The 13,088-nt window shown below is 41.9% G+C and overlaps 1 protein-coding gene across 1 annotated transcript in view; it reads left to right on the top strand.

Moving 5' to 3' along the window:
• LOC101741464 (cilia- and flagella-associated protein 58) overlaps positions 1-13,088 on the top strand; it is a 57,037-nt gene that overhangs the window by 17,107 nt on the left and 26,842 nt on the right. Inside the window, exons 13-15 of the mRNA XM_038020627.2 lie at positions 613-822; positions 10,066-10,216; positions 11,163-11,287. Coding sequence (XP_037876555.1) covers positions 613-822; positions 10,066-10,216; positions 11,163-11,287 — 486 coding nt within the window. The remainder of the gene's footprint in view (positions 1-612; positions 823-10,065; positions 10,217-11,162; positions 11,288-13,088) is intronic.

Genomic DNA, 13,088 nt, shown 5'->3' with positions numbered 1-13,088 from the left:
CACTTTCTTTCTTCTTCCACTTTAATTTATACCAAAATTCAAAGGGTCTGTGCACAGGGTCTATGCAACTTCCCTGTCCAACCTGTCGATTACGACGAAGAGATCGACGAACTAACCCATAAACACTTCTAACTGAATTTCTCGCCAGATCTTTTTACTGGATCGCGCAACCGATCCCGTGGTAGATTCTGCGAAGCACTGCCCTCGCTAGTGCCAGTATTAGCAAACTCTCTGAAGTTGAGCCCCGTGAGTTCACTTACCTGCTACTCACGACTACCTGGTCTCGCAGGAGCGTCCGAATTGATTTAAATACTCTGATTTATTCTCACTGTCACTCTTACTGGTGGTAGGACCTCTTGGGAGTCCGCACGGGTAGGTACCACCGTCCTGCCTATTTCTGCCGTGAAGCAGTAATGAATTTCGGTTCGAAGGGCGGGGCAGCCGTTGTAACTATACTTGAGACCTAAGAACTTATATCTCAAGGTGGGTGGCGCCTTTACGTTGTAGATGTCAATGGGTTCCAGTAACCACCTAAAAACCAGGTAGGCTGTGAGCTCGTCCACCCATCTAAGTAATAAAAAAAAATTAAAAAGTTATGTCATCTCAATATAGATGCTGGCTTATCAAATTGAGCAACTGAAGGAGGATATCAGCGGGAAAGAAGTCGGTCTCAAAACTTGCGAAGGGACGCTTTCTAAATGTAACAAAAAGAACGAGCAACTACGCGCGGAGGTCCAGAACGGTCAGGCCAAATTGGCGGAGGCCAGAGTCGAGATAACGGCGCTGAAACAGGAGGAAGCCAGACTAAACAGGATCGTACAGGTCCGTGACATGCGACGCCGCCATTTCGACTATACTAAAACACTAATCTATATATGTATGTATTGGCACACGTCAGGGATGGCTGAGCGGTAGGTTCCGCCATCACTCGTATTCGATTGAACTCAGTTTAGTCAATAAAACTTTTCAATAATAATTATTGAAACTCAACACACACAACTTTCTCAATGACAGGGTAAACCGACAGTTTCGTTCCACATACCGACAGACCGACTGACTGACTGACTGACTGTCAGAGACTCACTGACTGAGACGGACGGAATGACTGTCTGACATGGAATGCCACGACTCTGTCCACGTACCGCCATTTTATACTGTGGCGTTACGGAGTCTACCCTTCATTTTGTGATATTTATCAAAAAACATTTCATTATTTAAAATAATAATCAAAACTACTAAAGGGCTTAGGTCAGCAGGAATTCAATAATGCGTCATTTTACACAAACAGCTTGTATTTATTTCCACTTTGCACTTACAGAGTAATTTACAGTGATCGTGCTTACACTTTCAACTCTCTGTCGAGAATGAATGCTACCTCGGTGTGCTTGAATATATATTGTCTGATCGCCCCACCACAACGGAATGGTGGTGCGATCGACGTCACTAGACGAGTGAAGTCAACCGAGTCAATTGAACAATTATTTAAAATTATTATTAAGTTAAAATAAATTCAGTTAATTATATCTGAGATACTATTATCTATTTCCAGAAGTAATTAGATTAGTTTTAAACATCTTTATCGAGATTTAATAGAATATGATCAACATCATCGGATATGCGTAGCAACTAAGCCTACACGACAGCAGACTTTATTATAATTTATGTGATATTTATGTGATATCTTCGGAACTTGTATTATGTACTTATAAATACCTAACAGCTCCGCCATCCTACTATAAGCGAGTCCCGTCGCTTTTTTGTTTTGCTAAGTGAGACTTAAATAATAAAAATCTCGGAATCGTTTTTATCGGAACAGTCTGATTCAAAATTTCTTTCAAAATTCATCCACGGTTGTATTTTATCAATGGCTACGATAGCTTCGTATCGTCGGCCGTGCTTACGAGTCAGAGGTGTGTCTTCAATTAAAAACCTATCATTGTTGAGCATTTTTACTACACGATAAGGACCTTGATATTTTACAACCAATTTCTGTGATTTACCATCGTGAGGCATTTGTCTTGCCACTCGTACTAGGTCTCCCTCTTTATATTGGGTTGGTCTTTTCCTATGTTTGTTATAATTGTCTGCGTCTCTTACTTGTTGTTTTTTTATTTTCTCTCCTGCTTCCTGTCTCACCTCATCCAACTCGTCTACCGGAATCCTATTAAGTGTTTCATTAATGACTTCGCTCAACTTACCTTCGGTCCTGCTGATAATGTTGAAACCGAATAGTAATTCGGAGGGACTTTTTTGTGTTGTCTTGTGTTTTGTAGTGTTGATTCCAACTTGTATGTCTAAAATGTGTTCATCCCAGGACCTATCGTCACTACCGTGATTAGACGTAGACAGCGCATCTAAAATTGTCCTATTGAATCGTTCAACTTGTCCGTTGGACCTAGGAGTAGCAACGGCATTTTGAATATGTTTTATACCGTATGATCCAATGAAGTCCTGGAATGTCTTACTTGTGAAGCTAGTACCCCTATCTGTAATTAATATAGTTGGGACTCCAAAATAGCTTACATGCCTCTTCATTACTTGTACTGAGGTAAAAGACTTCGTGTTCCGGACCGGGTTTATATTCACATATTTTGTGAATCCGTCAACGATTACCAATAAGTAGCAGTTACCTGTCTTGCTCTTGACGAAGGGTCCGAGGTGATCCACATGAACGGTGTGGAAGGGTATAGTTACCTTTTCAATAGGATGTAACTCGCCTTCATGCTTTCCACCTGGAGCTTTATGGTGCGCACATTCTAGACATGATGTGACGTACTTTTTTACAAATCTGCGCATTTTTGGAAACCAATAATGATCTCTTATGCGTTGAAGGGTTTTTTCGAATCCCCAATGACCAAGGTCATCATGATTCATTTTTAGAACCTGCCACCTTACACCTTGAGGTACCAGCCATTTCATCTCTTCTCCTACGATACGATAAACTTTATCGTTTTTGAGTTTATAATTTTTGTGTATGTCTATGGCTTCCGTAACGACCGGGTCCGCTAAGCTTTGTTTAATCCTCCTTACCTCTTCATCAGCAGCTTGCACAGTCGCAATCCAATCATGGTCATGAATCGGTGCCTGTACTTGTTCTTTTACAGGCAAGACATCCAAAATGTGCGCTCCACCTTCGTCATTACCTACAGTATTCCTGCTAAGTGCGTCTACATGGGCCATCCGTGCGCCAGGACGGTACTCTATCGTGCAGTCGTATTCCTGTAGTTGAACCCACCAGCGTGATATACGAGGTATCAAATCTCTCTTGACTAACGTAGACCTAAGTGCATTGCAGTCAGTGAAAATCTTAAATGGTATACCTAAAAGATATACCCTGAATCGATTCAAAGATGCGATCACCGCGAGGGTTTCTAATTCATATGAATGCATCTTACGTTCGTCACTTGTGGTTTTCCGGCTAAAATACGAGACTGGCTGCATCACTCCATTTGAGTTTCGCTGAAGAAGAATACCTGCAAGACCTTCTTTGCAAGCGTCGGTATGCAGTTCTATTTCCGCCCTAGGGTCATACAGAGCAAGTATGGGTCTGCTTGTAAGTAACTCCTTTATCCTTTCGAATGCTTGTTCTTGCTCCTCGTTCCAGGTCCATCCCGCATCCTTTTTTAATAAGTCTGTTAGGGGAGCAGTGATGATGGCGTATCCCTGTATAAATCGTCTAAAGAAACCGGACAGTCCAAGAAATTGGCGTACCTCGTGTTGATTCGTGGGTCGTGGAAACTTGGAGACTGCTTCACTTTTTCGACTCCCAGGTCGAATACCACCAGCGCTGACTTCAAATCCGAGGAAGTCTACAGTGTCGAGGAAGAAATGGCACTTACTTAACTTTAAAGTCAACCCACCTTCTTTCAGTAGTTGTAGTACTTCCTCTAATCTCAGCAACCCTTCCTCGAAGTCTTTTGACGGGATTAGGTTATCATCCATGTATACAATGGCATATTTAATTTTAGCTTCCTTCAATATTTTGTTTATCGTCCTTTGAAATACTGAAGGTGCATTAACGAGACCGAAAGGCATGCGGTTAAACTCAAACTGACCATCAGGTGTTACGAAAGCCGTCTTGGGTCGAGACTCTTCCGATATGGGGATCTGATAGTAGCCAGATGCCAAATCCAAAGAAGTAAATAAAGTGTTACCCGCCAGCAAGTCCAGCTGATCTTCCACTCGTGGCATCGGGTAATGATCCTTTTTAGTTTTTCTGTTCAGAGCTCTGTAGTCGACACATAAGCGTTTATCACCTGTTTTCTTCTGCACCATGATGATAGGACTCGCATAGGGTGATGACGACTCCTTTATTATATTGCTGTCTAACATTTCCTGGATCATGCTACTCACCAACAGTCTTTCGGCGTACGACATACGGTACGGGCGATACACAATAGGTTCGTCATCTATTAATTCTATGGTCATCTCAGTAATCGTTGTAAACCCTAAATCATGCAAGCTATTTGAGAAACGGTCACCATACCTTTCCAGCACACCCTTTAGTTGTTGCCGCTGATTCGTATCTAATTTCGGGTTACAATTTACGGAAATGTTCATTACAGAATCGTCAAATACGACGCTAAAGGAGTTTTTTATCTCGTCGACTGGAACTTGCTTTCGTTCCAAGGATCGCGTGAGCAGTGTACCCTTAGTAATACTCAATGGTTTTAACGCAACATTATAAATCAGAATTGCACCATGACCGTTCTTGATGTTGTAGCAGCCAGGAAGTTAAATAATACTCGGCGCCTTCGGGGCCGTGAAGCGTACCTTTAACATCCACCTCACAGTTTATCAACTGTGCGTCTGTAAAGACTTGTACTGCCTGTGTTGCGGAACAGGGAATTTTATAGTCTTGTGAGGCTACTAGGTTTATTTTATTTGGAGGCATTCTATGGATATTGATAGAATCCGGAGTTTTAATAATAATAATGTCTGGTTTCTCCGTAAACGAGTGCCCGAGGAGAACGGGATGTACCAACACATAATCATCCACGACGTATAAATTAATTGTTTCTGCTACACCTTGAACCTCTACAGTGGCAATGACTATTCCTAATGGTTTTACCATGCTGGCTCCTATACCTCTAAGCGTCGGTAAATTATCTCGATTAATCATTGTTAAACCTAAAGATCTTGCGTCACTTGCTCTTATAAGTGAACATTGGCTGCCCAGATCCACATGGCACGTAATCACAGACCCGTTCACCTTAATATCCATGACATACTTATTTATTCCGGTATTTTCGCACGTTACCTCCGATACCTGTTTATGCTTTGGATCATTAGCTGATGTTAAATCTTTACCGGTTTCAATTGAAAACCTTCCCGTATTTTTGTAGCAGTTAGATGTGAGATGACCGACTTTATTACATGTAGTACATTTGGCAAAGGGCTTTTCACACTTAGTACTACGGTGACCTATCTCGTTGCAATTGTGGCATTTCACAGATTCCACTGTTTTTCCACATCTGAAACTAGGATGACCAATTTCGTTGCAACTAAAGCACCTAATTGCAGGGTTATTTGTTCTCGAAGAATCCGCTCGATTGGTATTGATTCCGAACCTACCTCTGCGTATGATATCTTGATTATCTCTGCTCTGTCCTATTTTAACAGTTTTGAAATATTTAAGTACCTGTTTGGGGTCACGGAATTGAGCTGCTTGAGCTCCAACTTTTACTGCGCGATCTTCTACCCCATACAGAAGACAATCTACGGCTTGTTTACCAGATATGTTACACCTATTTAGTAAATTAATCTTCGCGTAGTAATAATGCTCCAGCGATTCACCATATTTAACTTTCTTGGCCAACATTTCAGTTAAAAGCTCAGCGTAATCCTCCCTACACGGAAAAGATTCTAATAGTTTCTTTTTCCATTCAGGCCACGTATGCAATACCGAAGTGAGACCCTGGTACCATGTTTTCGCGACCCCGCATAATTTTGGCATAGAGTAGTGTATAATTTCTCTTTCTTCCCACCCATAAATCTCGGCACATTCTTCTACTTTGGTGATCCATGTTATAATAGTTTGGTCTTTGGATAAAGGGTCAAACTCCGGCACCACATTCGCGTTAAATGCTAGCTTAGGTTTGTCTGAGCTTTTAACCTTTTCTAAAATAGATAAAAACCTATCCATAAGCTTAATATCGCGATTAGTATCTCTACTTTTAGACAATTTAGACAATTTTGATCTTTTAGGAGATGGTGTCGTACCTCTAGATGCAGAAGAACTGCAAGTATTCCGCCTCCTCCTGCTTGGCTGACTAGACTCGTCTCTAGTCCGCGATTGTCTGCTTCTAATGAGTGGCCGAGATAGTGACTCTTCCGCATCACTTGATATCGACCGACGTCGTGACTGTGGTTTAGCTCGCGACACCCCTTTCTTGAAATATTGCCGTTTACGTACATTGAGTGAAGTTCCATGATCCTCATCGGTTGTGTTCCTTTCTTGGTCCGTGTTCTCACTTATTTTTCGATATCGTAACCTCAACCCACCACCTTGGGATTTCTTTTTTTTACATAACCCCTCATCCTGGGTTATGTATTTTGAAATCAACCCCCCACCTAGGGTATCATTCATTACGCTCAACCCTCTACCTGGGGTATTTGAGCCTGACCTTCCACCATATTTTGAAATCGACCCTCCACCTAGGGTGTCATTCATTACGCTCAACCCTCTACCTGGGGTATTTGAGCCTGACCTTCCACCATATTTTGAAATCGACCCTCCACCTAGGGTGTCATTCATTACGCTCAACCCTCTACCTGGGGTATTTGAGCCTGACCTTCCACCATATTTTGAAATCGACCCTCCACCTAGGGTGTCATTCATTACGCTCAACCCTCTACCTGGGGTATTTGAGCCTGACCTTCCACTATATTTTGAAATCGACCCTCCACCTAGGGTGTCATTCATTCCGCTCAACCCTCCACCTAGGGTATCCTCACTAGAGCCTGACCCTCCACCTAGGGTATTTCCATCGTCTCTTTCCATCTCTCCTGAAACTTTCGGTTACCACTATTAGAGCTGCGTCACCACTAGAGTTGTGTCAATTGTGATTTATTACCATTCCAATATTGAGACAGTATGAGTAAAAATAATAAAATCTAGCGGCCCACCCTTGCTTCGCATGATGATTAAAGCGTGGCGTACCTAAATATATAAACCTTCACAATTAATCACTGTATACTGGCGGAAACCACAATTGTTCAGTAGTTTTTACCATGAACAAAAAAAACCTTGTTTTATAATATGTGATAACAGTGTAAGTATCAATGGCCACTGTATATAATGGTAGACTACCGACTCCTGCTTATTAAAAAAGGATGCGGGATGGACCTGGAACGAGGAGCAAGAACAAGCATTCGAAAGGATAAAGGAGTTACTTACAAGCAGACCCATACTTGCTCTGTATGACCCTAGGGCGGAAATAGAACTGCATACCGACGCTTGCAAAGAAGGTCTTGCAGGTATTCTTCTTCAGCGAAACTCAAATGGAGTGATGCAGCCAGTCTCGTATTTTAGCCGGAAAACCACAAGTGACGAACGTAAGATGCATTCATATGAATTAGAAACCCTCTCGGTGATCGCATCTTTGAATCGATTCAGGGTATATCTTTTAGGTATACCATTTAAGATTTTCACTGACTGCAATGCACTTAGGTCTACGTTAGTCAAGAGAGATTTGATACCTCGTATATCACGCTGGTGGGTTCAACTACAGGAATACGACTGCACGATAGAGTACCGTCCTGGCGCACGGATGGCCCATGTAGACGCACTTAGCAGGAATACTGTAGGTAATGACGAAGGTGGAGCGCACATTTTGGATGTCTTGCCTGTAAAAGAACAAGTACAGGCACCGATTCATGACCATGATTGGATTGCGACTGTGCAAGCTGCTGATGAAGAGGTAAGGAGGATTAAACAAAGCTTAGCGGACCCGGTCGTTACGGAAGCCATAGACATACACAAAAATTATAAACTCAAAAACGATAAAGTTTATCGTATCGTAGGAGAAGAGATGAAATGGCTGGTACCTCAAGGTGTAAGGTGGCAGGTTCTAAAAATGAATCATGATGACCTTGGTCATTGGGGATTCGAAAAAACCCTTCAACGCATAAGAGATCATTATTGGTTTCCAAAAATGCGCAGATTTGTAAAAAAGTACGTCACATCATGTCTAGAATGTGCGCACCATAAAGCTCCAGGTGGAAAGCATGAAGGCGAGTTACATCCTATTGAAAAGGTAACTATACCCTTCCACACCGTTCATGTGGATCACCTCGGACCCTTCGTCAAGAGCAAGACAGGTAACTGCTACTTATTGGTAATCGTTGACGGATTCACAAAATATGTGAATATAAACCCGGTCCGGAACACGAAGTCTTTTACCTCAGTACAAGTAATGAAGAGGCATGTAAGCTATTTTGGAGTCCCAACTATATTAATTACAGATAGGGGTACTAGCTTCACAAGTAAGACATTCCAGGACTTCATTGGATCATACGGTATAAAACATATTCAAAATGCCGTTGCTACTCCTAGGTCCAACGGACAAGTTGAACGATTCAATAGGACAATTTTAGATGCGCTGTCTACGTCTAATCACGGTAGTGACGATAGGTCCTGGGATGAACACATTTTAGACATACAAGTTGGAATCAACACTACAAAACACAAGACAACACAAAAAAGTCCCTCCGAATTACTATTCGGTTTCAACATTATCAGCAGGACCGAAGGTAAGTTGAGCGAAGTCATTAATGAAACACTTAATAGGATTCCGGTAGACGAGTTGGATGAGGTGAGACAGGAAGCAGGAGAGAAAATAAAAAAACAACAAGTAAGAGACGCAGACAATTATAACAAACATAGGAAAAGACCAACCCAATATAAAGAGGGAGACCTAGTACGAGTGGCAAGACAAATGCCTCACGATGGTAAATCACAGAAATTGGTTGTAAAATATCAAGGTCCTTATCGTGTAGTAAAAATGCTCAACAATGATAGGTTTTTAATTGAAGACACACCTCTGACTCGTAAGCACGGCCGACGATACGAAGCTATCGTAGCCATTGATAAAATACAACCGTGGATGAATTTTGAAAGAAATTTTGAATCAGACTGTTCCGATAAAAACGATTCCGAGATAGACGAGGAACGCGAAACAGAAAATTAATATCATAGATGTGTTTTCACTCAGTCTAAGCTAAACTTGTAAGTAAAACTAATATTATACATGATTTGATACTGCGTGTTTTAAGGTAATTATTTATATAAAATATACTTTTTTTGTTAACATTATGAAACAAATACTATTGTTGAAATTAATTGTAAGAGGATTTTTATTATTTAAGTCTCACTTAGCAAAACAAAAAAGCGACGGGACTCGCTTATAGTAGGATGGCCGAGCTGTTAGGTATTTATAAGTACATAATACAAGTTCCGAAGATATCACATAAATATCACATAAATTATAATAAAGTCTGCTGTCGTGTAGGCTTAGTTGCTACGCATATCCGATGATGTTGATCGTATTCTATTAAATCTCGATAAAGATGTTTAAAACTAATCTAATTACTTCTGGAAATAGATAATAGTATCTCAGATATAATTAACTGAATTTATTTTAACTTAATAATAATTTTAAATAATTGTTCAATTGACTCGGTTGACTTCACTCGTCTAGTGACGTCGATCGCACCACCATTCCGTTGTGGTGGGGCGATCAGACAATATATATTCAAGCACACCGAGGTAGCATTCATTCTCGACAGAGAGTTGAAAGTGTAAGCACGATCACTGTAAATTACTCTGTAAGTGCAAAGTGGAAATAAATACAAGCTGTTTGTGTAAAGTGACGCATTATTGAATTCCTGCTGACCTAAGCCCTTTAATATTGAGATTAGATTTTTGTAATGAAAATCTAAAACCATTTTCACTGATTAACCTCAAATTCGTTTTATAGGTACGTTCTCGATCATATTTACTATTCAATAAGATTTTATAACAGCAAGATCGGACCAAAAAATTATTGTTTGAAATGTTTCCAGGAAGGTGACGCGGCAAGGGCCAAGCTGATGAAGGAACTCGAAGGGCTAATGAACGAGAGGGACGTGGTCGGAGCACAGCTGGTCCGGAGGAATGACGAGATCGCGCTACTGTACGAGAAGATTCGGATCTTAGAGGTCACGCTGCAACGGGGTATACGTTCTTCATGGAACTAATTGAACAAGAAAATGAAAACCTGTCTATTCTATTTTTTACTGGTAGCAGGACCTGTTGTGAGTCCGCACGCGTAGGTACCCACCACCCTGTCTATTTTTGCCGTGAAGCAGTAATGCGTTTCGGTTTCAAGGGCGGGGCAGCCGTTGTAACTCTACCGAGACCTTCGAACTCGTGTCTCAAGGTGGGTGACGGCATTTACGTTGTAGATGTCTATGGGCTTCAATAACCCTTAACACCAAGTGGGCTGTCAGCTCGTCCACCCATCTAAGCAAGAAAAAAATATATTTTTATTGCCCTTGTAGGCAGACGAGCATACGGTCCACCTGATGGTGGGTGGTTACCGTCGCCCATGGACCTCAGCAATGCCAGGGGCAGAGCCAGGCCGCTGCCTACCGAATACCTAATAATAATACAATTAAGCAATTTTATAAGTCCATCAATTTTACCATATTAATCTCATGATCTGACTATAGCTAGTCTTCATTGCCTTGTTAGTTGAGTGGTTAGAGGGTCAGTGCTCTGTACTCTGGTCTATCCGTGCGGGTTTAGGTTCGCCCTAATGGCAGTAAATTTAAATGGGGGGGGAGAGAGAGATCGCGTTACCGTATCGAGAGAGAGTATTCCCGGTGTTCAAGCCCACTGAGCTTCTCGCCGGATCTTCTCAGTGAGTCGCGTTTCCGATACGCTGGTAGATTCTGCGAAGCGCGGCTCTTGCTAGGGCCAGCCTTAGCAACGTCGTTAGGTTTGAGCCCCGTGAGCTCACCTCCTAGTTAGGGCTACGCTGAAATGATCTCTCAAGACCATCAGCTTAGGTAGGAAAAAAAACCGGTGTTCACACGGAACAGCACCACAAAATGTGAGTGCGAGATCCTTTAACCGTAAAATATTGTGAACGTCTCTTAACTGTTGTTAAATTCAACAGGGGAAAGACAATACGAACAGAGAGTGGAGGATATAAGATTGCTGCGCTTGGAAATAATAAGACTTCGTAAGGAGAAGAATCTGTTGTCGAAGGGAATCGAGAACATGACGGACTTGAGGCTTGAGGTAAGTCGGCGGTTACAAGGAGATATGTGTTCTCTAACGTAAGTTCGCGATTTTTGCTCAGTTGACTGATGACTCAAAAGAAAAGCCTTAAAAAGCATAAACCCTGGAATTGGAAGTGGATTTTTTTGATGATGAGCACACGGCCCACCTAATGGTGAGTGGTTACCGTCACCCATAGACTACAGCAATGCCAGGGGCAGAGCCAAGCCGCTGCCTACCGCTTAATACTCTCCACAAGCCTCGTTTGAAGAAGGACATGTCATAGCGCTCGGGAAACACCGTGGAGGGAGCTCCTTCCATAGCCGGATGGTACGTGGCAAAAAATACCTCTGGAAACGCACTGTGGATGACCGCAGTGGCTCCAGGTAGTACGGATGAACTCTACTTCGGTGGCGGGCGGTGCGATGGTAAAAACGAGATGCCGGTATCATCTCGAACAATTCCTCAGAGCACTCCTCCACTCACAGAGAATTTCAGTGGAATCAAAAAACTTTGTTTTCAGAGAAAAAAACAAAACTTGTTAACTTCAATTAACTTTTTTTTTGTACTTAGCTGTAAAAAAGCGAAACTTGAAATCACTTGAGTTTTGAATGGTTGCGTTTTTTGTGAGTTCAGCGTTTCCGGTTTCTTCGTCTAGATCAAGTTTTTGACCAGATTCTATTCACCGATAAATACCGCTACAATTATATATGATTTTTTTTACGTTTAGGCTATAAGATTAAGTGGTTAATCGACATTTTTTTGTGGCATACTTATTCAATGAACTTTTTCCTTTTTCGTAGTAATGGAGTTTTGTTTTTAATATAACGATAGATTGGAGATGGTTTGTTTTGTTGTACCACGCTATCAGCTGCTCTAACGAAAGCAGAACAGAGCTGAATCTACCACCGGATCAGTATCGCGACCCACTGAGAAGATCCGACGAGAAACTCAGTAGGTTGTGTCTATGAGTTTACTGGTGGTAGGACCTCTTGAGAGTCTGCGCGGGTAGGCACCACCACCCCACCTATTTCTGCAGTGAAGCAGTAATGCGTTTCGGTTTGAAGGGTGGGGCAGCCGTTGTAACTATTCCTGAGACCTTAGGTGGGAGGCGCATTTACGTTGTAGATGTCTATGGGCTCCAGTAACCACTTAACAGCAGAAGTCGAAGTTTTAGAAGTCGTCGTGGCCTAAAGGATAAGACGTCCGGTGCATTCGCATATAGCGATGCACTGGTGTTCGAATCTCGCTGGCGGGTACCAATTTTTCTAATGAAATACGTACTCAACAAATGTTCACGATTGACTTCCACGGTGAAGGAATAACATCGTGCAATAAAAATCAAACCCGCAAAATTATAATTTGCGTAATTACTGGTCGTAGGACCTCTTGTGAGTCCGCACGGGTAGGTACCACCGCCCCGCCTATTTCTGCCGTGAAGCAGTAATGCGTTTCGGTTTGAAGGGTGGGGCAGCCGTTGTGACTATACTGAGACCTTAGAACTATATCTCAAGGTGTGTGGCGCATTTACGTTGTAGGTGTCTATGGGCTCCAGTAACCACTTAACACCAGGTGGGCTGTGAGCTCGTCCACACATCTAAGCAAAAAAAAAAAAAAAAACACTTAACAGCAGGTGGGCTTTGAGCTCGTCCACCTATCTAAGCAATAATAAAAAATATTATTGTTATAATACTAATAATACTATTGTTATTATTACTTGTAGGTTAGTAACGTTTATAAAAATGTTCAAAGGAATTGACAAAAAAAAAAATAAGGAGTTAGCTTGCATGTCAAAGTCATCGTCACATTCGGCGAGTTCAGT

Source organism: Bombyx mori, chromosome 26 (genome assembly GCF_030269925.1).
Source record: "Bombyx mori chromosome 26, ASM3026992v2".
NCBI lineage: Eukaryota > Metazoa > Arthropoda > Insecta > Lepidoptera > Bombycidae > Bombyx > Bombyx mori.
The sequence above is the reverse complement of the archived record's forward strand: the minus strand, read 5'-3'. Positions and strand labels throughout refer to the sequence as shown.